Source organism: Ochotona curzoniae, unplaced genomic scaffold, assembly GCF_017591425.1.
Source record: "Ochotona curzoniae isolate NIBS_2020 unplaced genomic scaffold, NIBS_Ocur_1.0 scaffold_3890, whole genome shotgun sequence".
Taxonomy (NCBI): Eukaryota; Metazoa; Chordata; class Mammalia; order Lagomorpha; family Ochotonidae; genus Ochotona; species Ochotona curzoniae.
This window is the reverse complement of record NW_024467115.1, coordinates 19,625,569-19,650,958: the sequence shown is the minus strand read 5'-3', so window position 1 is coordinate 19,650,958 and position 25,390 is coordinate 19,625,569. Positions and strand designations below refer to the sequence as shown.

Sequence of the window (25,390 nt, the reverse complement as noted above, 5' to 3'; positions counted from 1 at the left end):
TAACAGGCCACTTGTGAAAATGAAAAATGAGATAGACACTTTGGAAGACAGTTTCAGTTTCTCATAAAGTTAAACATACACTTACCACTGACCTCCTAACTTTTACTCCTAGATATTTTATTTTATTTTAAGATTTATTCATTTTTATTACAAAGTCAGATATACAGAGAGGAGGAGAGACAGAGAGGAAGATCTTCCAACTGAAGGTTCACTCCCCAAGTGACTGCAACCGCCAGTGCTGCACTGATCCAAAGCCAGGAGCCAGGAATTTCCTCCAGGTCTCCCACATGGGTGCAGGGTCCCAAAGGATTGGGCCGTCTTTGACTGCTTTCCCAGGCCACAAGCAGGGAGCTGGATGGGAAGTGGAGCTGCTGGGATCCTGGTGCATTCAAGGCAAGGAATTTAGCCACTAGGCCACCTCCCTGGGCCCTCCTAGATGTATTTTAAATCATCACCTCAAACTGGGAGCAATCCAAATGTCTTTCCACTGATGATCTGATAGAATTCTGTAATTATTCACACAACTGGACAAAAACTGCAACAATCCATACAAAAGAATATAACTCACTGATTTTAAAAAATCAACTATTGACAGTAACAGGGACACATAAGATTCTTAAATGCATTATACCATATACTACACGATTCCTCTTATCTGAGGTGTCAGAGAAGGCAAAAGAACAGAAACAGAAAATGAATCTGTAGCTGCCAGAGGGCAAGGGTGACTGACGCTGAGTACCAAGGGGCACCATGGAGGCATCCTCGGGTCATGGCATGGCCATGCATGTTGACTTTGGCGATGGTTGTGTGAGCATGTGCATATGTCAAACTCATAAACTGGTTAGCAGAACAGTGGGCTTCAATGTATGCAATATATCCTAAAAACTAAATTTGAGCTGCCAGTTCTTTTTTTTTTTTTTTTAGAGCTGCCAGTTCTTTAAGCACTGCTCGTGTTCTTGCTGGCAGTCATCAACTGTTTGATCTTACCTGAAAGCCAGAGGCTTTGAATCTATAGCTGCATAATGTAGACCAGCTGTTTCGAAATAGCCTTCTCATGATGTCACTGTTAAAAATGGGAATGTCTGGAAAGTTATAGGAAAGAAACTAGACTTGAGCACCAAGGGTCTGTGTGCTATTGTATCTCTTTCCCTTTATACCCAGAAATATCAGTTGAAGTGATGGAAACAGAGAACAAGCTTACTCACTCGTGGAACCTTTACATCTTCCGTCACTAGCCCACCGAGTAAGCTTCCAGGCAGGGCTGTGAAGGCAGACTGCCCTTCTTGCAGACTCCTCCATCTTTCCAAGCTTCTGCTGCCACGGAAGAGCATGTGAGCCGCAGGCTGTAACACAGACCTGGCGTTTCCCCGAAGTCAGCACAGCCATCCGCCAACCTGGAAACAGGGCAGTGGGCACAGGCAGCGGGGGCACCAGTAGGACCCATTTGGCTGCTGCTTAGTAAGTTTTTAGACGAGACCTGACCTTCTTGCTTCTTTCACAAATCACCCCATTTACCTAGGCTGTGGCTCAAAAGGTGGTGCTTCTCTGTCGGGCTTCCAATGCTTTCTGTCCTCTGACAGTGGGCACGGCTGCAAGGTGGAAGTTGTGTCATGTGGGAACCACAGGGCTCAACCCCCACAGTTATCGTGGTTTTTACCACAGAAGGGAGCGAGTGCACTTCTGCGCTGGCCGACTTTCATTTCTCATCTCCATCTTTTCAAGGCAGCAGTACGGGTGGCAGGGGGAGGCGTGGGAGATGATCTCATGATGATTCTGATCTTGGTGCCCTAAGCCCTGTCACTGTAACACATCTCTGAGCCCAGGGTAGGATGTGTAGGGCTCGTGACAGCTTCTCTGTGGCTTGGCCTTGGGTGTCAGCGAGAGGAATCCTGCTGTTGCACAGCCTGTCATGTTAGGAAAGCCTGATGGGCAGAGTTCCTCCCAACGTCCTGTGACAGACAGGTTAGTCAATTCACTGCCAGCCATCAGCAAGGCTGGCAGGAAGGACAAGGCACGAAGGCTTGAGGGCACTAGCAGGACACACTTAGCTGACAACAAGGTCCCTAAACTGTATGCTTCCTCAGGATAAGATGTTTTCCCCTGGCACAAGATGCTTGAAGCATCATTTTTAAATATGTAAACCACATATCGGGATAGAGAGAGAACCTGAAGGTTAGGGTTGGTCCAGTCTCAGTTTTGAATCTTAGATTCAGATACTTAATAACAACCCAAATGACAAACTATTTACCCCGTTTTGGCTTCAGTTTCCTAGCCTGCTCTCCCCACCCCCACAAGTACTCACAGGGCTGTGATTCTGTGATAATTAGTGTACCATTTCAGGACAGTGCCTCCGATGTGGTAGGCATTCAGAAATCATTATCTATTCAACATAGAAACAGATCTACTTTAATGGCAAGTAGTGAAATTGTCACATAGAAAAAATAATTCACAGATGGGAACAGAACGCGGCAGGAGTATTTTAGAGCAGTTGCTGAGGGAAGGCCACTCTAAGGATGATGTAACAGGGACCTACCCACACATGGAGGTGGGGGCAGTATTCGCCATGCACAGGTGTGTGGGACACAGCGACAGGAAAGCAGTTCAGGGCCTGGAAGGGTAGCAGAGAAGATGTGGAAATGAGCCAATCGCAAGTCTGTTGTCCTGCTGGACAGACCCTCTGCCTCTGATCCCTTCTGGCAGGTGCATGGGCCATCCTGCTGGGGCCGTGGGGAATGCTCACCAACTGGGAGCTTGTACTTTAGCAAACAATTAAGGTTATCTCTGCAAAATATTATGCATCAAGCTGGGACAGATTTTACAAGCCCATAATCTTCCATCTTTTCTTTAAAAAGAAAAAGATAACACTGTGTCCATGTGTCCATAGCTGCCTATCTGTAGGCCTGGAGTGAAATGAAGTAATATTTACACTAGCTGGCATCCACAGTGGCTATCCACAGCATCCGGAAAGTTAAGATTTTTGTCTCCAGAGAAGACAGGGCAAGTTGGGCTGCCAAAGTGCTACAAAAAACCTTTGGGTTGCCACTGCTTTTCTGGCATTACTGTACTTGAGCTGCTGTCCTGGAACTTTCTCCTGTCTTCTAAGTACAGGAAAGTTCACGGAAAAGGCATTATCACAACACAGCTATGTGTGCATTTTTTAAAAAAAAGTATCTTCGCATAAACTTCTAATCTGCTTCCTTGCAACCTTTTGCTGTGCCTTGTTTTACACACGTCGAGATGGGCTCTCCAGAGAGCTTTCTGAATCCCTCACAAGACAGGTTAAGAGGAAAACAGCTCATCGCCCTGGTTGGTGTTCAGGTGAGAGGGCCCAACCCGGTATACGGGCCTACAGGGGACACCTTGGCTCGGACTGCACAAGAACTCGTCCCTTCATCTCCTAGGGAAACCTAGTTTGGAGTGTGTGTGTGTTTGCACCTCTGGGTTAGAGCCTGGGTACAAGACGGGTGTCCACTGCCCTCTGGTCAGATACAAAAAGGTGCAAACTGATCCCGAAGTCATTACCTCCACAGCGCTCCCCCGCCTTGCCATGGAATATTTATGGCACGCTTGGTGCTAGAAGCTTCCGGGGCCCAGGTGGCCCGTGGCGCGGTCGGCCCGGCCCGGCTCCCGCCGCCAGGGGGCGCTGCGGCGCCCTCTCCCGGGAGCGGCCGAGCCGCCCGGTGGGTGTTGCTCTCTCCCTCTCGCGCTCTCTCCTCCCGGCCTCACATCCGGGTCTGGCGCGCGGCCGCCGCTGTCAGTGTCGGTGCGGGCCGGGGCGCAGTAAATGGCGGCGCAGGGAGGCGGAGCGGCGGCCACGCTGAGCCCCGAGCCCCCGAAACTTTAGACCCGTCCACCCCCACAACTTTCCGGGAAGTGCTGCCGCTCCGAGGCGGTCGGGGTGGGTGGGGGGCGTGGACGGAAGGGGAAGCCGAGGCGGGAAGTCTCGGAGGGAGGGGAAGGGAGGGAAAAGGAAGCGGCGGGGAGCCGGGGAGACTCGAACCCGCGGCGGGGGCGGAGACGGAGTCGGCCGGTACCTCGCGCCGCCGCGGCCCCCGCCTCCTTGCCTGCAGCCGGGGCCCAGCCGGGCTCCCGTCCCCGCCGCTGCTCGCCCAGCTCCGGGCCCGGGGAGGCTCGGGCGCAGCCGGCGCGCGGGAGGCCGGGGCTCCGGGCGGCCTCGGGGGGCGCCGAGCAGGCCGGGCCACGCGCAGCCCCCGCCGGCCCTGGCTCGCGGGGCTGGGCCCCGGCTGTTGCATGCGGGGCGGGGCGGCCGCGAACCGGAGGCGAAGATGGAAGGCTTAACGCTGAGCGATGCGGAGCAGAAATACTACTCGGATCTCTTCTCCTACTGCGACATTGAGAGCACCAAGAAGGTGGTGGTCAACGGGCGGGTGCTCGAGCTGTTCCGGGCCGCGCAGCTCCCCAACGACGTGGTCCTCCAGGTAATGCCGCGTCCCGGGGCCTCCGGCCGGAGGCAGCTTCCCTCGGGCTCCGGAGCCGCGGGCTGGGGGGCCGCAGGTGCCCGAGCGGCCCCGGACGAGGGGGGAAGGGGTCGCTGCTAGAGGACGAAACTCCTGCGGAGGGAGGGTGGAGGGCTGAAAAAAACCCCTCGAGGATCTGTGTTTTCAACCCTGGGAGAGCAACTTCAGGGCAAGGCTCCTGGCTGGTTGGTTAATGGGCTTGAATCGCAGGTCCTGGAGTGTGCTCAGTTCTTCGGGTCCTACAAGCTGCTAAAGTTACCCACCATAGGTTCAAGGTTTTCATTCTTCAGTTCACCGAGAGGACCCGGTAGAGTTGAGGTTTAAGCATTTAGGAATCGAAGAAACAGAAGGGGTGCTTTTTGTTTTTGACTGGGGGACTGGATTGTTAGGGAAATTAAGGAATTTGAACTTATAATAGTTGGCATGTGGATACTAGATGATTTGTATTTATGGGACGTGTGGCTGATGGGAATTAGTGTTTTTTTTTTTTTATGCACATTTGTCACCATTTGGGGAACTTGTGGAAATGGGTTGGGAGAAGTTTGAAACACCTGGAAATCAGACTTGCCTGTTTGCCCCAATCTGTGGCCTTGGAGGAGCAAGCTTCCAGCCTTGTCATTATCTCTATTGTAAACAGAAGGCTTCCTAGAAGTTCTTATCTAGTGTAAGCGGCCAGCATTGATGTTGCTGTGTTTAATGATTCATATAGCCTCTGGTGCAAAACATAGCAGGAATATATATATATATATTTTAAGCCTTTATCTTTCTATTGATCCCAGTCGGGTCTCCAGGTCCCCAGAACTTAAAGCCAGTGCCTGGGTGTAAAGTGGGGCGTGGGTGTTCTGCTCTGCTGCCGTTCGTTAACCAGCAGTGCGACTTGGGGTCCTGCACATTGCTTCTTCAGGCCCAGGTATTTCACCTGTAGACTAGGAGTCGAGTTCCAGCTAATCAAAAATTCCGTGACGTATGAAAATGTCTACAGATGGACCAGTCTTGTGGAAGTTAACTGTGCACACAAGCATACAAGCCATGGTCAAGTTGCTTTGAGTTCTCTCTGCATAACCTGGTTTGGTTTGTATTGCTTTTTTTTTTTTTTTTTAAACCTTGGGCAAAGAAGTTGGGTGTCTTCTACAGCAATGAGAGACAAGGAGTCCCGGTTGCCTGCTCTTGTTGGGAGACAAAGTGTAAATATGTCAGGCTCTGCTGGCCACATAATGTGCCTGTCTTTGTTTTTCTTTTTACGATCCATTAAAAATGCGATACCGTGCTTAGCCCAGAGACTCTCAAAAGAGTTTGCTGACCCCTGCTCAGGAGTGATGATGGTGGTCCTGGGCTGTGGAGGAGGACTTGGAGAGAGAGGTCTGGCCAGAACACGGTCCGCGGTGCTTCTGGTCTTCTGTGCAAACAGCACAAGCTGGGTCCACGTCAGGGCAGCATTAGCAGGGAGCCGCCCGGTTGTTTGGGTTTTTGTCTTTGGGGTGAGACAGCTGAGATACATAAACCTGCTTCTCACCTTCTGTGTTGTTAAATGAAGGTGTTAGGCCCCACAGGATAAATTGAAACAATCTTTACCTTAAGTATGTTTAGTCCAATCCAAGTTGTTAGTATGTTTCACTTGATTAATAACGAAAAGTAAATTTGTTGTCCTCTTACATAGAGTATAACTATTCAGGCATCAGTTACAAATATGAGGTCAGCAGAAGCAGGATTGTTCCAGGGCTTTTTTAAGATTTGATTTATTTGAAAGGCAGAATCACAGAGAGGGAGAAACAGAGAAAGGTCCTTAGTCTGCTGGTTCACTTCCCAGACAGCTGCGTCTGCCCTGGCTAGGCCAGGCGGAAGTAGGATGCCTGTCCCAGGCTGTAACTGGATCAGAAATGGAGCAGTCAGCACACACTGGCACCTGCTTAGAAAGCTGCGCTGCTGTCCCAGGTGAAGGTTTGATCTATTACAACACAATGCTGGCCCCTGGGTTGAATGTTTCTAATTTAGAAATCTGAGCTTGGGGGCCTGGCGCTGTGGCTCAATGAGCTTATCCACCTGCACACACCAGCGCCCTCTTCCCAGCTTCTCCACTTCCCATCCAGCTCCCTGCTTGTGGCCTGGGAAAGCAGTGGAGGACAGCCTAAAGTCTTGGATCCCTGCACCCACGTGGGAGACCTGGAAGAAGCTCCTGGCTTCGGATAGGCACAGCTCCCTCCATTGTGGCTACTTGAGGAGTGAACCAGCGGGTGGAAGATCTTTCTCATCTTCTCTCTGGAAATTTTTTCCTATAAAAACAAATCTTAAAAAAAAAAAAAAAAAAACAGGGCCTGGCGCGGTGGCGCAAGTGGTTAAAGGTCCTCGCCTTGCACGCCCGGGATCCCATATGGGCACCGGTTCTAATCCCGGCAGTCCTGCTTCCCTTCCAGCTCCCTGCTTGTGGCCTGGGAAAACAGTCGAGGACGGCCCAAAGCTTTGGGACCCTGTACCCGCGTGGGAGACCCAGAAGAGGCTCCTGGCTTCGGATCGGCATAGTATCGACCCGTTGCGCTCACTTGGGGAGTGAATCATCGGATGGAAGATCTTCCTCTCTGTCTCTCCTCTCTGTATATCCGCCTTTGCAATGAAAAAATAATAAAAATAAATCTTAAAAACAAACAAACAAACAAAAAAAACCCCAAAAACCTGGACTTGAAAATGTTTCAAAATGAAGCCACGTGGGAGAATCCCACACCCTACAACAGAAACTTATTAAAAATATTTTATACAATTACCTTGAAGATATTAAATATGGGTATATTTTAACATAGACGGATTTTGTGTTTAGGCTTGAGTCCCATCCCCAAGGTACTATGTGACTGTGAATACTCGAAAATCCAGAAAACTCTGGACTCCAAAACAGCCCTGGCCTCAAGCGTATCCCTAAAGGAGATGTGCAACCTGTCCTAAGTAGCAGGCTGGATTCTCTGGAAGGCAACTTACTTAAAAATTGGCCTCGGGCATGGAAATACGAGAAAGAAGGGGAATTTGGGCTTAATTCCCGTAAGGGAATTTGGGATGGTCTGAACACAGTCCTCCATTGATTTCTAAGCGGGCAGCATTTGGGGCAAGTCACAAACAATGCTGTTTTCTCCTTGGCCTAGGGGAGGCATTGCAGGGCGGTAGAATAAGAAATCCTGAGAGGTTTTGTTAGTTCTGGGACGAGTCACGCGTGACAGCAGGTGGAGAATGAGCACTCACAGCAGGGGACAGCGGTGCAGGAGCACAGGGAAGTGTGCTCGGGCAAGGCGGCTTTGAGAGATGGACTAGGAACTGGGGAGGAAGGAGAGAGACACAGGACCAGAAGTGGGAAGCAGGAGCCTTTCCAGGACAAGATGCTTTGCTGAGGTTGCAGTGTACTGGGGCTAGCAAAGCAGGAAGAAGCCATCTCAGGCTAGACTGAAGGCTAGACCGAAGGTTGCACATCTCCACAGGGAGTGGAGACCCCCTGAACTTTCTGGACTTTGGATGTCAGAGGCTAAGGCAGGAAGCTCTTGCAGCCATCTGGAGTGGGCAGGTGAAGGAGGGTGAGGGCAGCAGAACAGCGAGGAAGGGGCTGGTGTGTGGCTGAGGGGCAGCTGCAGTCGCCCTGGGAAGTGCCTTATGGAGTAATGTTTAGTTGAAGCTGGATTATTTAGGCTTTGAGGAGGGCCTTGAACTAGCTGTGAAGGCGAAAGGGAGTCATAGATTTAGGAGACATGACTCATGAAAGCAGCGCTTCAAGCGGCCTTTGTCAGGGCTGCAGGAGGTGGAGGGAAGAAGCCGGAGACCTGGTTTGGGGTTGTTTGTGTATTGCAGATAGACAGCAGTGAGGAACTGGGCCAGTGTATTCAGACATGGGGTGAGGAGAACCTTGGGAAAGGGGGTTTTGGACCCTTGGGAGATGTGGCAATGTCTAAAGACAGTTCTAGTTGTCATGAAGAGTAGGGGAAGGGAGAAGTTCTGTGGGCACCTAGTGGGTAGAGGTCAGGCTGTAGGGGAACTTCCTCTGGGGCGCGTGGCAGCCCCCTGAACAAGAGCACAGGGCTCCAGGGTCTGTCAGGCCGAGCTTGAGCAATCCTCACCAGCTCTTGGTGAAAGCAGAGGGCCAGAAAATGAGGCTAGAGAGAAAGAGATTAGGGAGATGAACTGCTAATTGGCCCACGTGTCCACATGACTTGGGTGGGAGACAGTGGAGCACACTGTCAATTAGAAAAAGAGCAGAAAGCAGACCTGAGCTTTTAAAAGATTTTTTTTTTTTTATATTTGAAAAGCGGAGCTAGTGGAGTTATCTGCCTCTCTCTTGCTCAGTTGAGTGTCCTGGGACATCCATGAGCATGCACATCCACGGCAGGGCCTTGGTGCATGGATGAGTTCTCAGCATTTGTTAATGAAAGTCGGGAGAGTGAGGGCTGACTCATCCGGAGAACAAAGAACAGAGGGCCGGGGCCTGAAGGAGGAAGAAGCTGGCATTTATTGAGTGCCTATTATGTTTTACCAAGCAAATCGTTTTCATGCAAGAGCTCATTGGAGCCTTGGGTGTTACTGTAGTTTATGAACTAGGAACTTGATAGGCAGTGAAGTTAAATAACAAGCTTATAATTAGTGCATGTCTTGCTTATATTCCTTCCCTGGGCCCAGCCCTTTGTGTTGGTTACTGCCCACGTGGTTGGGGTGCAAGGTCAGCAGAAAGTTCAGTTAGATTTTGGTTTGCCCATTGCTCTTGGGAAGAGTGAGGAGTTCGTATAATTTGATTTTGAATCATATGTGCACTTTTCTCCTTTTCATTATAAAAAGTTTAATGTGTGAGGAGGTCTGAAGCCCAGGCCCTTTGTAGGGATTGTTGTGGGTGATTGTAGGTACGCACAGTCGCAATTACAGCTCACCACAACTGTTGAACATCGTAAGGTAAATTATACTTGCTTTGGAAGCAGAGTCAAAATTACCTTGGGTTTAAGGGCTTGCCTTTGAAGGCAGTGTGTCAGCATACAAAGGGAGGAGTTAACACTTTGTAAAATTATGCTTCATGCCACGTAGTTTGGGAATGGGGAAGTAAAATATGGTTTCATGGGATTTAATCATGAGGAGTTTTGCCATCTGCTGAGCAAGAAATTGTCCGGTGTTATGGCTTAAAAATCAACTTTTGGGTTAGCAGTTTAATTTTTAAAAGTTGGGGAAGTTACATGATTTACCACACTGATCACTGTATTTTCTTAGCTTTCACTTTTAAACCTCTGTTTTGGGGAATATCTTAAAACTTGTACAGATTTTGAATGCCAACTAGCTTGATAAAAGGTGCTAGTACTAGCTGTTCTTTCATTGAAATTTGTAACAAGTGTGCCCTGTTAATGAAGCTGAAAATCTCTAGATCATTTGTTTAGAACAGTGTGTCTTTGAGTAACATACATAACTTCACTGGGGGGAAGCTAAAAGGACACGTCTTTTGGTTTTCTCCTGAGGCTTTTTCAGTGACTAGATCTGTTAGTTGGTAGGTTTACAAATAGGAAGCAGAGCCTCTCTTAGGCACTGAAAGTTACAAACTTAGAAATGAAATGATTATTTTACTGTGGTGTTTTTCATTTATAATTTCTGAATAAATGAAATGGTTATAAGAGATTATAAATAATAGCTTAGCTTAATTGACTATTTCTACACATAGTTGAAAAACATACATTCTTTGAGCCTGGCCCAATGGCTCAATTGGCTAAGTCCTCATCTTGCAAGCATCAGCATCCCATATATGCACTGGTTCTAATCCCATCTGCTCCACTTCCCCTCCCTGCCTGTGGCCTGGGAAGGCAGTAGAGGAAGGCCCAAAGCCTTGGGAACCTGCTCCCATGTGAGAGACCAGGAGGAAGCTCCTGAATCCTGAATTCTGGCTTCGAATCGGCTCAGCTCAGGCTGTTGGCAGTTATTTGGGGAATAACTCAACAGATAGATTTTTGTGTCTTTCCTTCTCTGTAAATCTGCCTTTCCAAATTAAATAGTTTTAAAAAACAAAACCAAAACCCGTACACTCTGTGAAAGAAGTTGTTGCGGTGTCATGCACTAGTTTCTTGACCTTCCAATTTCAGATCATGCTAGTTTTGGTCTTTTCTCCCCCTCTCCTTTCCATCTTGACATTAGCTCAGAGTTGGAGGATCCCAGGAGCTCGTGGTGAGCCTCGCAAGAAGCTGGTATGAGGAGCCCTGGGCTCAGCAACAAGATGCAGTTGTGATTGGAGCTAGCATGGAAACCTGGGACAGATCATTAGAGGTCTCTGCTGCAGAAGCAGCAGCCAGCGTGGGGATTTGAGTGATTCGGACTCAGTGGGAGTATCATTGAGTAGGAGCAGCCACCTGTCTGGCCACACCTCTAAGAAGGTAGCACACTGGCTTGTGATTCATTTGCTCCGCTGTTTGGATGCAGGGATTTGAAGAGGAGAAATTGATCAAAGGCTGTTCAGTGGGAGGTGCTTGATGTCTTCAAGGTGTGCATTCAGTGAGGACCTGAAGTGTGCTCAGATTTGGCTTGCTTAAGATTCCCTTCATTGGTGTTGGGTATTCTATAGCTTTTGCTGTAAGAAGAGCATCTTTGTTCCTTTCTCCTGTTTAATGTACGTGTAAGAAACTTGAGGGACTACTAATTTGCACATATGAAAGGACTTGGGCTTTTTAAAAATAAAAACATCTCTTTCCATTGAATTTCAAGAATTGATTCTATGTTGAAATTTGAGGTTTATCTTGTTAAATAATAAAGACGAGTTTATCTCTTGGGTTGTTGATTTTTTTTTTTTTTGAGACTGGTACACACCCAGTCTCCAGATATATATTCTGAAATAAAATTGTGTATGTGTTCTGAGGTTGCCAGCCTTCCCCAGTCTACCTCATCTTACGGTTCTCTACACGGAGAAATTTTTTAAGAAGAGCACAGCAGGGGCCAGCGCTGTAATGTAGCAGGTGAAGTTGCCACCCGTGATCCTGGCATCCCATATGAGCACTGGTTTGAGTTCCTGTGATTAGGGGAATGAATCAGCGGATGGAGGAGCTCTGTTTCTCTATGAAGAATCTTTGTCTTTCCCTCTCTCCAACTCTGCCTTTCAAATGAATAAAATCTTTAAAAAAATGAATATAGAGTGTTAAGGTAACTTTTGGGAAAAAAACATACTAACTTCTGAAAAGTTGAACATCCTTGCATACCTTTAAAAAATATTTTTGAGAGGAGGCCAGCATGGTGGTGTAACAAGCTGATATTCTGCCTTTGATACCAGCACCCTGTATGGGCACTGGTTCATGTCCCAGTGTTCTGCTTCCAGTTCAGCTCTCTGCTGTACACAACGTAGGAGACCTGGTTCCTGTACACAACAAGGTCCTGGTTCCTGGCTTCGGATCAGTTCAGTTCTGTTGTGGCCATTTGGGGAGTGAACTGCTGCCTTCCTCTCTATGTGAGATCTGCCTTTCAAATAAATAAGTAGTTAAATAAGAGTGCACACACAAGAGTTCTCATCGACTGGCTCTCTGGCTAAATGCTCCCAGCCTCTGGGGCTGGGGAGGAGCCTGCCTGAAGACACGAGTGGGTCTCCTGTGGGGATGGCAGGAGCTGCGTTGCTTGTGCCATCATTGCCTGCTTCCCAGAAAGCTGAATTCAGGAGCTACACACAGGTACTGAGCCTGAGCACTCTGATCCGCAATATAGGTTTCTTAACTACTAAGCCAAACACCTGCCCCTTATATCTTTTTAAAGTCCATTTGACACATTTTCAGTGAGAATTTCTTTGGCTACTTTTATATTCAGGGTAGAACGGAGCTTTAGAAAGATCATGGAATGTTTCATGCATGTTATCAAAGAAACTGTGAATTTCAATTATTTTGCACCAAAGTATGCATCTGTTGATCTCATTTTTAAGTATTCCCATTTATGTTGTGATGAACGATCAGTTGTTTTCCTTGTCTTCTTAGATTATATTGTGCTAATGTTAAAGAAACGGGAGGAGGGGTGTGCAGCAGCAGAGAGCAGTTGGGTGAGGAGGCAGTGGGGACTTACTTGGGCGGAACAGGGGCCTCTCAGACTGCGTGGGCGGGGGCTGGATAGGGAGAATGAGATGTTACACATATAAGTGAAGGGCCTGGAGCTGTAACGAGTTTAATGTGTTTATGGAAGTGAAAAGCTAGGGCATAATGGACATGAGGAGAGTGAGGCAGAAAGAGAAAACCTTGAGGCCTTGTATACAGTGTGTATTGTGGATTTCAATGGAAAAACACTGAGTTTGCATTGAGGGGAGCAGCAGGGTCTGACTGACCTTTTAAGGATTGCTCTGACTACTGTGTAAGCAGGGGGGATGCTGGAGCAAGTGGAAACTGGTTGGCTGAGAATGTAGAGAGTCCAGACTGACTGCAGTGGCCTAGCTTAGCTAGGTACCAGTAGAATGGAGAGTAGACATATTTGAGATCTTCTAGGTGGTAGGAATTGGAAGGCATGATAGTGGATTGGATGGGTAACTTACAGAAGAAAGATCCCGGAGAAGTTGCCGCTGTTGGATGTTGTTTGTTTTTGGTGGAATGGTGTTAGTGAATTCAGGACCTCCCTCTTTTCTATCAGAAGCCTGTGAGGGTTTCAAGCAGGCCTCCACCAGGGAGGATTTACAAACCTGAGAACTTCTGTTTGGCTTAGAGATTTCAGTTTGAAGATTGTCAGTGTATTTTGGTACTGACAATGGATGAAATCAGTAAAGAAGACTGAAGAGGAGAGAAGGTGTGACTAGAACTGCAATGCTACTGAATTCTGCAGTCATTTCTGTGTGGTCGACTGGTAAGTCTGGGTGGGAGGCTGAGAAGGTTGCAGGGAGATGGGAAGGTTAAGCATGTCAGGGATACCCGTTTATGTATTTCAAGGAAAGTCCACTGTGCTGAGTCTGTGAGGCTGCGAAGATGTGAGCAGAAATATGGCCTTTAGATTTAGTGGCCTAAAAGTTAGTGGTAGTTTACATAAGCCTGTTTTATGGACTGATAAAGATGGATAACAGACTTTAATGGCTTGAGGAATAATTGATAAAGGAACTAGAAAAAGGCTGTGTCATAGATATTTTGAAGAAGTTTGCCTTTGAAAGGGAATACATATGGGATAGAAACCGAAAGTATATGAGAATGTAGATGATGTTGGTTTTTTGAATGTAAGGAATACTGTAGCTTGATTTTGATTGGTAGGTTTGGTAAGGCTGGAAAACGTCCTGGAAGAAGCAAAGAATGGTCAAGACCTAACCTGCCAGTGAGAGGCCTTTGGCAGGAAAAAGGCTGTTCCCCCATTTCTACCAAATGGGAGGAAGGAACATTGACTGGGACAGAGGCAAGTAGGCATGAATATTTAGTGTGTTGGGAACCGAGTAGAATGCTCTGTCATAATAACTTTTTTTCCTCTATAAATTAGGACCAGATTAACAGTGTTGTGGTAATAGAATGCGGTAGTGCAAAAAAGGTGTATCCATAATAATATCTGAAACATGTACAAATAATTTTAACAAAAGAAGCAGCAAGATTTTGTACTGTAAAACATCAAGGAAGATTTAAATGAAAGAAAAGTTGGTCTGTGTTCATAGATCGGAAGATTGAATGTTGTTAAGATGGTAATTCTTTGCAAATTCATTGATAGGCTTAACAAAATCTGTCATAATCCCAATATGATTTTTCTGTAGAAATTGTACAATTTTTAAGGAAACTGAAGGACCTAGACTAGCCAAAACAATTTCCAAAAAAGAACAAAGTAGGCAATTTGCCCTATAAATTTTTAAATTTTTTTAATTTTGAAAAAAAAAATTATTGGAAAGGTAGAACTACAGAGGGGACAGAGAGAAAAGTATTTTCCATCCTCTGGTTTGTTCCCCAAATGACCTCAGTGGCCAGAGCTGGGCTGATCTGAAGCCAAGAGCCAGGAGTCTTCTCTGGTCTCTCACCTGGGTATAGAGGCCGAAGGACTAGGACCATCCTCTGTTGCTTTCCTAGGCCATGAGCAGGGAGCTGGATCTGAAGTGGAGCAACCAGGACTTGAACCAGCATCCATATAAGGGATGCCAGCATTACAGGTGAGGCCTAGCTGGCTGTGCCACTGCACTGGTCCCACAAAATTTTTTTTTTTTTCTGTAAGATTTAATTTACTTATTTGAAAGAGTTACAGAAAGATGAGAGAGGTCCTCTGGTTCACTCCTCAAGTGGCTGTAATGGCTGGGGCTTGTCCAGAATAAAACCTGTAGCTGGGAGCTTCTTCTGGGTCTCACACATGGGGGTCCAAAGGTCCAAGCAGTTGTAGAAAGCAGTAGTTCTAAAGAATGTAGCCAGGAGAACTAAACATACATGTGCAAGCAATGAATTATGTGTAAGAGTTCCTTTTACAAAGTATTCACAAGAGTGAAAAATCAGAAGACAATCCAAGTGTCCATGCAGTGATGATTGAATAAATACGATACAGCCTCTGGTTGGAGGACATTTACAGGTAGATGCTGTAGCACAGAGGAACGTATAAAAATGCTGACAGTAGACATACTGTCTGGTTGGATTTTATGAAATGCTTTCAGAAAAGGCGTATCATGGAATAAAGCAGACCGTGATTGCCTGAGGACAGGGCAAGAGAAATAGTTGGAGGAAAACATCTGGGATGCTGGGAAAGTAAAATTAGGCTATTGTGATGGTGTACAAGCATCTTAAAACTCAAAAAAATGTACACTTACGACCAGTGAATTTTATAGTACATGAGTTATAACTCAGGTGAATTTTTTAAAAAAGATTTATTTATTTTTATTACAAAGTCAGATATACAGAGAGGAGGAGAGATAGGAAGATCTTACATCCGATGAGTCACTCCCCAAGTGAGCGCAATGGCCGATGCTGTGCACATCCTGAGCCAAGAGCCAGGAGCTTCCTCCAGGTCTCCCACAGGGATGCAGGATCCCAAAGCATTGGGACGTCCTTGACTGCCTTCCCAGGCCACAGGCAAGGAGCTGGATGGGAAGTGTAGCTGCCAGGATTAGAACTGGCACCCATATGAGATCCCGGCGCATTCAAGGAGAGGACTTTAGCCACTAGACCACACCGCCAGGCCCAAGAAATGAATTTTTAAAAAGATTTATTTATTTATTTTTATTGCAAAGTTAGATATATGGAGAAGAGGAGAGACAGAGAGGAAGCTCTCCTGTCCTATGATTCACTCCCCAATTGGCCACGAGGCCTGGTGCTGAGCCAATCTAAATCCAGGAGCCAGGAGCTTCCTCCCGGTCTCCCACATGGGTGCAGGGTCCCAAAGCTTTGGGCTGTCCTCAACTGCTTTCTCAGGCCGCAAACAGGGAGCTGGATGGGACGCGGGGATGCCAGGATTAAAACCTGAACCCATAATGGGATCCAGGCTTGTTCAAGGTAAGGGCTATAGGCATTAGGCTACTACACTGGGTCCCACATGTAATTTTAATTATAAAGCCTCAACATAGTTTTCTGTAGTCTGGCATTTGGTTGGGTGGCTTGGGTTTTGAAAGGTGGTGCACCTGACAGGCTCTGTAGATAGAGGACGCACTGTATTTCAGTAGATTTCTGTGACATGTAAGAATGAAATCACCCTGTCTGACACTGCTTCTGTGAAGGCTTTACATGTGTTTATTTACTTTATGCTATATGTGTGGTATAAAGTTGACTGACAGTGATCTGATTGGTGCCCTGGTTTTGTATACCTGTAGCCTGGATATCTTAATTTTGTGAGAAATTACAAAATGACACTTCCAAATAATCTGAGTTTGAAAGAGTTGGGCCCAACAATAATTATTTCGAAGGAAAAATAATTTCAAAATATGTGACTATTTTGAGTTACTTTCTTCCACTGATATAATTACTGTGAATACCGTGGCTTTTTCTGAGCTAAAATCTTCTAATATTTATTAGAAGGACTAATTTGATGTCTTTGTATTTTTAAAAATGCCCTATTCAGTCTTGGTTTGCCCAAAGAGCTAGATTTTGGACTCAGTCCTCTCTGTTGGTATGCCTTCTTGGACAAAAAGTGGCTTTGTAGAGTTCTAATCTAAGAGTGATTATTGCTTCCTTTTGCCCACAGGTTTTATGAAATGCTAGATGTGGAGGAGTTAAAAAGATACTCTATGGGGTGCCCACCTCCCTTGTCAGAGTCACCCCCACTCTGTGGTTCCCTTTCCCGTTCTAGCTCCCTGCTAATGCACACCCCGGGAGATAAGAGGTAATACCCCTAGTGCTTGGATTCCGCCTCTAGGTGGGAGACCTGGGGGAGTCGGGCATTTGGAATCCCAGTTCTCAGCTGTTAAACTTTGAGGTAGAGCAGACTTAGAGACGGAAGATCTGTCTATTTTTCAAACAAATAAATGACTAAATTTACAACAGGAAACGTTTATATCCCTTTGACATCTATATCTTAAATTATCTGGAAACTAGTAGTGTTAAACTTGTTTCTCTTGGTGTCTCATTTGTTACTAGAAGGATCAGAGGTTTGACCAAATAGAGTGTTTACTTACATGCCATTTATGTCATTAATAGTTCATTTAGAAGAATTCATGTTTTTCTTCTAGAGCATTTTATTATTTTCCAAAGAAAAGTATTTAATTATGACTCTTTTGTAATTTTCTGCATCAGTAAGCTTTGAGGTTAATCAAAATAGCATAAGACTTTGGAATGTGACAGTTCTAGATTGGCATCTCAGCTCGGTGCTTGTTAACTGCTTACCCCAAGGGAGAGACTGCACTTCATCTGTAGACTGAAGATGATACCAATCCTGAAATTTTCCTTTTTAATTATTACTTTATTTTTAAAACTTTACTTATTTTTATTGGAAAGACAGATGTACAGGGAGAAGGAGAGGCAGAGAGAAAGGTCTTCTGTCCAGTGGTGCACTCTAAGTGGTTGTAATGGCAGGAGCTGAGCTGACCCGAAACAGCAGCCAGGAGGTCCCCTCTTTCCCACCCTAGGTCTCCCATGCAGGTGTAGGGTCCCAAGCTATCTTCGACTGCTGTCAGGCTACAAGCAGGGAGCTGGATAGGAAATAGAGCAGCCAACATATGGGATCCCGGCATGTACAGGGCAAGAATTTAGCCACTGACCCATCAACACTGGGCACCGATCCTGAGATTTTTGTTTCATCAAACCGAAGTAACATGTACATATCTAGCATTGTGCGTGATTATTGGAAGGTGGTCGAATGTATGGCAGCTCTGCTCTCCATGACAAAAACCTCTGATTTGTAGGATTTTGACTGTGATAATAGCAAAAAGTATCCTTCTACAAACCTAGCTTTAGGCTGTGTGTGTGTGTGTGTGTGTGTGTGTGTGTTTGCATGAACTTAATGTTGCTATAAACTTTAGATCCCACCAGTAATGCCTTTTTTTTTTGCCCTTTTACTTAATTTGACAATTCTGAAGGTTACCACTAAAAAGACCCAAATTAAAGGGTGATTCAAAGGTTTTGAGACTGGAGAGAAATGAAGAAGCAAAGAGACAGGGCTGTTTCTGTAGGGTACTAGTGAGCTGGATTTGAGGGGTGTTGACTGACCTGCACATCACCCCACGTGGACAGCAGGGGTGGGAGGGCATGTGAAAGCTTAGGAGGCTGTTGAGGCTTGGCAGACTCTGTCGGGGTAGGGGGTCAGGGGCCTGAACGAAGCGATTCACCAAAAATGAGGGCCTCAGTTGTAACATCATCATATTTCAACTATCCTGTCAGAGTTCACAAGAAATTATATTTTGGAATAGATAATTTAGATTTGTATTCTTGCTATGACCCCAGAACTTATCTCAGAAATTGTAAGGTATGGTAGATGTGGAAATAGAGTGATTGTCTCTTTACCTGAAATTAGTCCAGCCACCAAGAGGTGAATCTTGGATGTTAAACATGACAGGCAACTTACATGTTAGGCCCAAAGAACATTGACACATTTAATGTCTGATGTGTGAAGTATTTCCATGTGTCTAGTAAACCCATGGGCACCTGAGAATTGCATCTTCTGGCTGAAGGGTGAGTGTTGGAGCTATGACGTTGAGTCTCTTCCTTGACGTCAACATCTCATTGCATCTTTGTGATTCCCATTTTACAGGGGCTTTTATTTAACCCTTAGAGTATACTTGCCAGGTGTTGTTCCTTATCTCGTTAATGGGAAGATGCAGCCAAGAGCTAAAAGGTTTGTGGACAGCTTCCTGGGGGTTAGTACCCTGTAGCATTGCTCTTTTATTCAGGGGTGATTGTTTAATTTCCCATTCTTCTTGTAATCAGAATTTTTTTTTCTATTTAATACTCTATAATTGTGTCCTGCATTCACTGAACAAGCAGTTTTAAGCATATCCTGTGCCCCAGGGGCACCAGTTATGCGGACATGAGTAGAGGAGACAGGGTTTCTGCCTTCTGGAAAGCCTAATGTTTTCTGTTAGTGCCAAGGATCTAGGAAAGGTCACTGTGTCTGTCCATAACTAGATCCCAGGCTTGTGAATAGTAGTGAATATAGAGTGTTGAATGAATGGACATAGATTTGTTTCCTTTTGTTCCAAAAATGTTTGCTTGCACTAACCTTATTATGTATTGCCTGTAAATCCAAATAGCAGTAATAATTAATGCTGTTGTGGTGCCTGCTGTTTGCCCAGCATTGTTCATAGCTCTTTATGAGTTTATTCATTCATTTCATTCTCAAGTAAGTGATGTGGGTACAGTTTATTATCCATGTTTTTAAAATGATATAGAAAGGATAAGTAATTTCTCTAAGAGTTATTAAGATAATAAGTAAGTGATCAGGCTGGGATGTAAGGTTACCTATTCTTAGCCATTCTCTGTTTCCTAAATATCTTGTGATTAATACTTACTTCTATTTCTGAATCATGTCTCTGCCTTCTATGTGTCTTTAAAATCATCTGCAGGGGGAGGGGTATGGGTGCCAGTTCAAGTCTCGGCTGCTCCACTGCTAATCCGGCTCGCTGTTATGACCTAAGAAAGTAGCAGAGGTTGACTTAAGTCCTTGGGTTGCTGCACCCACATGGGAGACCCAGAGAAAGTTCTAGTTTTGAACAGCGTCAGTCGTTGGAGCCATTCAGAATGAACCAGTGGATGGAAGGTCTCTTTTTTTCTCTCTTTCCTTCTCTCTGTAACTCTGTCTTTCCAATAAAAATAATAGAAACTTTCAAGAAAATTTCTTCCTTAAAATCACCTAACACAAACCGTGTTGAGGGCTCTCATCTGGATAAGGTAGCATTGTTAGCATCTGCTTGTGCCTCCCTGTGCTGTTGAGTTCTGTTAGTATCTAATGCTGGTAATACACCCTCCCATCAAAGTACTTACCAGGCCCGACCCTGCTTAGCTTCTGAGATGAGATGAGATCGGGCATGTTCAGGGTGGCATGGCCGTAGACAGACACCGGTAATATGTCCTTGCCACTTGATCTTGCTCTAGCTTGTCTTGGAACACTTGGAGACAAATGGTAAAATTGGCTTTTGTTTAGATGCTGATTTGTTTGAGTAGTTTGCTAAGAAAAGTAATAATTTTATTTAAAGGGATATTGTTTACAACATTAATTACAAATACTTTTACTAATATAAAATTAATCAAGGTCTCCCTTAGCACATCTAGGTAAAATTTATTTCTTTGACTTTTGTGAAGGGCTGCTTATCTCCACAGAGGATAAAAATTTGGGAGAGAGGCCCGGCATGATGGCGTGTTGGCTAAAGTCTTTGCCCTGCATGTGCCGGGATCCCATGTGGGCGCCAGTTTGTGTCTCGGCTGCTCCACTTCCCATTCAGCTCCTCATTTGTGGCCTGGGAAATCAGTAGAGGATGGCCCACAGCCTTGGAACTCTGCACCTGCATGGGAGACTGAAAGAAGCTCCTGGCTCCAGATTGGCTCAGCTCTGGCCTTTGCAGCCACTTGGGGAATGAACCAGTGGATGGAAGATCTTCCTCTCTGTAAATCTGACTTCACAAAAAAACCAAATCTTAAAAAAAAAAAGAAGTGAGAGAGAGAGTTCCATGGTATTTTTAGCATTTAGGTGACAGTCTGCCATAGAAATGAACGAGGCAGGGTGGATTTGTTGAATGGTAGAAGTAAGGGAGCAGAAGGACCGAGGCCACTGCCCTAAGCGTCAGAGGGAGATAGGCCCAGAGAAGCAGGAAATGGAGGCGAAGGAAAGTCAGATTGAAAAAGTTTGTGTATTCCTGATTTCAAAATGTTGTCTAACTTAAACTTTTGACCAGTTTTCACTATATTTTTCTTGTATAATCACTACATTGCTTTTCAAAGTTGGAAGGAACTTGGTGGTGACAGGGAGAGCATGGCAGAACTGGGCAGTCAGGCCTCCTCAGCCCTAAACACTGCTCAGCCTCACATCTCAGCTTGGTGTTCCCGCAGGGCAGATCTGTTTTCTGTTTCTCTTGCAGCCTGTCTGTTCTTTATCGGTTCCTATTATGTTTCTACTCTTTGCAGTATTCTCTCCTGGCATCCATGCTTACTCCCCCTTTTTCAGAAAACAGGTTTTGGAAATCCTGATCTGAAAATTCCCACTCGCTCTTGGGACTTTCTTTGCCTCTAGCCCAACCTTTTGTGTCTGTTTTGCCCTGCATTGCTGTTGCTTATTTATACTATTGCTTCGCTGTAGCTCTCATGTATTTACATCCCAACAATGTTGTAAACAGATTGTGAATAAAATTTATGACCTTGTGATGCTTGGAACAATAAGAGCACATGGTAGATGTTCAGAAAACAGTTTTGCTGTGCTGTTTGCTGTGTGTATCTGTTACTCTCCGCTTGTGCTTGGTATGGTGGGTTATGACAGTTCTGGCTGCTCACCCAGGGAAGGTAAATGTGGGGGTAATGAAGTTGACCTCTGTGGATGCTTGCGACCTGATGCTGTGCAGGATCTCTGCACCCCGGTCAGCATCCTGGACAGGAGAAGGAGGCAGTGAGAACCGGAATGGACCACATGCATTCTCTGGGTTCGGATTTGCTGCTTTGCTGATGGGCATTGCCAGTTCCCCTCCTCCTTACTTTCACATGCTTTTTTTCCGTGCTGCTTTTCCTCTGGCAGAGAAGGGCAAGAAGTGTGTGTGTGTGTGTGTGTGTGTGTTTCTTTTTTAAAGAAAAGAAGAACCTTAAAATTTGTTGACAACCAAAAATAAATACTAGTAGACATCTGGATATCTTGATAAGGTAGCATACACTTTCTTTTACTAGATGTAGTTAAGCACAAGTTCTGTATGGAGTTCCAGTGCACCTGGCAGCCAGTGCAGGACTACAAATCAATTTAGAGGTGTAGGTGCACTGTCACGGGGTGTCACCCAGGGACCGCACATTCTCCAGCACAGGTCATCGAGACCTGGCCACATCAAGCTTACACATTGTGCTGCCTGCTATGTTTTGTGCACATCTCACAGAAGCAGGAGAAACTGCATTCGTTACACCTTTGAAATCAGACAGCCTACGATGATCCCTGCCTGCCTTCAGCAAGATGCTGATTTAATGGACCAGTGTTCGGTTTTCCATGTGCTGCCCAGTTTTGAACTCCCAGAGATAGAACTTTTACTTTCCTAAAATTATGTTTCTCTCTTAGACTTGATTCTGGAGTGAATCTAAATTTAGTGTTTCTTACTTCTGCCTAGCAAATGGCAAAAACAGAATTGTCATAGTTACTAATTGCATTGTATCGTGGTTACTTTCTACAGTGTTCCTGTTTGCTTCTGGTATTATTCATTTGACCTTGCACAAAGATTGGCCTTCCTATTTCTTCCTTCTGCTACTGTAAAATAACAAATGACCCACATTTCTTCTCTACTACCCATGCCCTATCTACTCTCCTTAAGCACTAGTAAATGTAAGTTTTGTATTCCTATTTTTTTTAACAAGGAATCTCTGAAGTTTCACTTTTATCTACTCATCAAATTCAGAGACTTCTCCTTGAGTCTTTTCTTACCATCTTTCTTTTTTTGATATTGTGTTGTTCTTTGTGTCTTCCAGGCTTTTGTGTAGTCAGTTAATTGTTTATCTCTGAAGAATTGAAGAATTGGAAAGTCTTGGAAATTCAACCATGTCAGTGCAGTAGTGCAGTGGTTTTTTTTTTTTTTTTTTACATAATCAACAGAAAAAAAATAGGTGCTGTTTTAAGAATCAAGAAAAGGAGATGGAGAGAGAGAAAGAGGTATCTTCCATCCACTGATTTACTTCCCAGGTAGCCTCAGTAGCCAGGCCAGGGCTGGGCTGTTCCAAAATCAGGAACCAGGAATTTCTTCCAGGTCTCTCACATGGGTCCTAGGGATCCAGGGAGTTAGGCCATCTTCCACTGCTTTCCCAAATGCATTAATAGAGTCCTGGATAGGAAGTGGAGCAGCCCAGACTTGAACCAGTACTCATATGGGATGCTGGCACAACAGGTGGAGTCTTAACCTGTACCATGGCACCAGCCATCCAAAATAGGTACTCTTTAAATACCTTGTTTTTGCCCAGCTCAGTAGTCTAGTGGCTAAATCCTTGCCTCGCCTGTGTCAGGATCCCATATGGGTGCCAATTTGTATCTTAGCTGCTCTGCTTTCCTCTGCTTCCCTGCTTGTGACCTGGAAAAGCAATCAAGGACCATCCAAAGCCTTGGGACCCTGCATTCAGATGGGAGACCTTGAAAATGCTCTTGGCTTCGGATTGACGCAGTTCCAGCTGTTGCAGCCTCTTAGGGAGTAAACCAGCAGATAGAGAATCTTTGTCTCTCCCCTCTGTAAATATGATTTTCCAATAAAAATAAATCTTTAAGATAAATAAATAGATTAATATTTTCTTCAAGATTAGGAAAAAATAAGTTAGAATGTACCAAATCAGAACTATATGGTGGATGCCTAATGATTTCCCATCAGGAACTTTCAAAATTGCCCTTGGTTGATGAGGAACGAGCAGGAGCATTGCTGTAGTAGAGAACTAATTCTCCTCCTTATTTTAAAAGCAGATTATCAGAGAGTTTGGGTAGGCGAGGGAAAGGAGGAGGAAGAGGCGGGAGAAAAAGCAGTTCGCCAGGCTTGAAGCCAGGAGCCAGGAATTCCAACTGGGCCTCTTTCTGGGTCGCAAGGGCCGAAGCACATTATCAAGAAGCTGATTGGAAACAGCTGGAAATCTCACTGGCCCTACCAGACTGTCTGCAGCGCGGCTGGCGGTTACATCCACTGTGTCATAATGCTGGCCCCAGAGTAGAACTCTCTAGGAAGAATTTTTGGTTGTTTTCTTTGCTAATGCTTTGGGTTTCTCAAAGCAGTCTCCTAAACATCAGATATTACCATTCTTTGGTCCTCTAGAAAGTAAGCAAAATGCTTAGAGCTTTTCCCAAAACCTTGCTATGACAGTTGCTGTTGATCTGTTATCTTTTGCTTTGACTGACCCGCATGGACCTCTTAGTAGCCATTGTTTTGGTTGTGCTTTATCTTCAGGAACCTGTGGTATGCTGCATTTCCTGTTCCAAGTTTTCCACGAAGTGCTTCAGAATCTTCACTTATTTAAATAAATTTTTAATTTTTAATTTTAGTTTTTCTACAAGACTTTTCTTCCTCAATTTTAAAGCAGGCTTTTTTTTTTTTTTCCTTTTTTTTTTTGAAAGGCAGAGTTTCAGGGCCCGGCGCGGTGGCGCAAGTGGTTAAAAGTCCTCCCCTTGCACGCCCGGGATCCCATATGGGCGCCGGTTCTAATCCCGGCAGCCCCACTTCCCTTCCAGCTCCCTGCCTGTGGCCTGGGAAAGCAGTCGAGGACAGCCCAAAGCTTTGGGAACCTGCACCCGCGTGGGAGACCCAGAAGAGGCTCCTGGCTTCGGATCGGCATAGTATCGGCCCGTTGCGCTCACTTGGGGAGTGAATCATCGGACGGAAGATCTTCCTCTCTGTCTCTCCTCTCTGTATATCCGCCTTTCCAATGAAAAAATAATAAAAATAAATCTTTAAAAAAAAAGAAAGGCAGAGTTTCAGAGAGAGGAGAGATAGAGAAGGTCTTCCATCTGCTGGTTCACTCACATGAACTCATGTGGTCACAGTGGCCAGTGTTGAGCTGGTCTGCAGCCAGGAGCTTCTTTAAGGTCTCCCATATGGGAGCATGGCCCCAAGACTTTGGACCATGCTCTGCTGCTTTCCCAGGTCACAGATATGAAGCTAGCTGGATAGGAAGTGGAACAGCCAGGACACAAACCAGTACCCTTGTGGGATCCTCACATGTACAAGCTGAGCGTTTAGCCACTAGGCTATCATGCTGTAGCCCCAAGATCTCACTTGTTGAATATTTGCATTAAAAGCTTAGCCCTTGTTTGCATCTGTAGTCGATCTGGGCATGTTGGGTTGGCCTGTGTTGAATAAAAACCTTGCTTTGCTTTAATTTTTTAATCAGAATTGTTGACTGGAACCCTCTGAAATGTTTTAGTGTTGGCTGCTGTTTTGCTGTTACTCCTTCATACAACTTACCCTTTGTAACCTGCCGCCGCCTTTCGGGGTAGTGTCCTGGTAGAATTTTCACCATTGTTCTACTCAGGCTTCTCCAGGAGTTTGTTCTCAGTGTCAAAATACATTTTGCTCAACATTTCATGTTGAGGTCTTAGCCTCAGATTAGATCCTGGTTAGACATGTTATATAACAAGTTAGTATGAGTTCACTTTGTTGCAAAAATGTTTTGAAATCCATGCATAATTTTATCATTATTCATTTTCTAGGAATTTTTTGAAGAGCCCTCACATAAGACCCAGTTTACCTTTTTTTTTTTTCATTGTAGTGTTCTTTAAAATGTGGAGAACAGAAGAAGGCCTGCAAGTGGGGCTTGTGTCGGTGAATCACAGCGTCCTAGCAGGGCAGTCTAAGGGTCTAAGCTCCCACTCAGTGGAGCTTATGCCCAGCAAGAGGTGGAAGAGAGAAAACCGCTAGTCCCATTTTAATTTTTCAAACCTGGTTATTTAAGGGGAAA

General features: G+C 45.3%; 1 protein-coding gene across 6 annotated transcripts in view; it reads left to right on the top strand.

The window, feature by feature from the left end:
* Window positions 1-4,224: 4,224 nt before the first annotated feature.
* REPS1 (RALBP1 associated Eps domain containing 1) overlaps window positions 4,225-25,390 on the top strand; it is an 80,235-nt gene continuing 59,069 nt past the window's right edge. For all 6 annotated transcript variants that reach the window (XM_040965498.1, XM_040965501.1, XM_040965500.1 and 3 more), the window contains exon 1: window positions 4,225-4,439. In XM_040965498.1, the coding sequence (XP_040821432.1) occupies window positions 4,287-4,439 (153 nt within the window). In that variant the 5' untranslated portion in view covers window positions 4,225-4,286. The remainder of the gene's footprint in view (window positions 4,440-25,390) is intronic.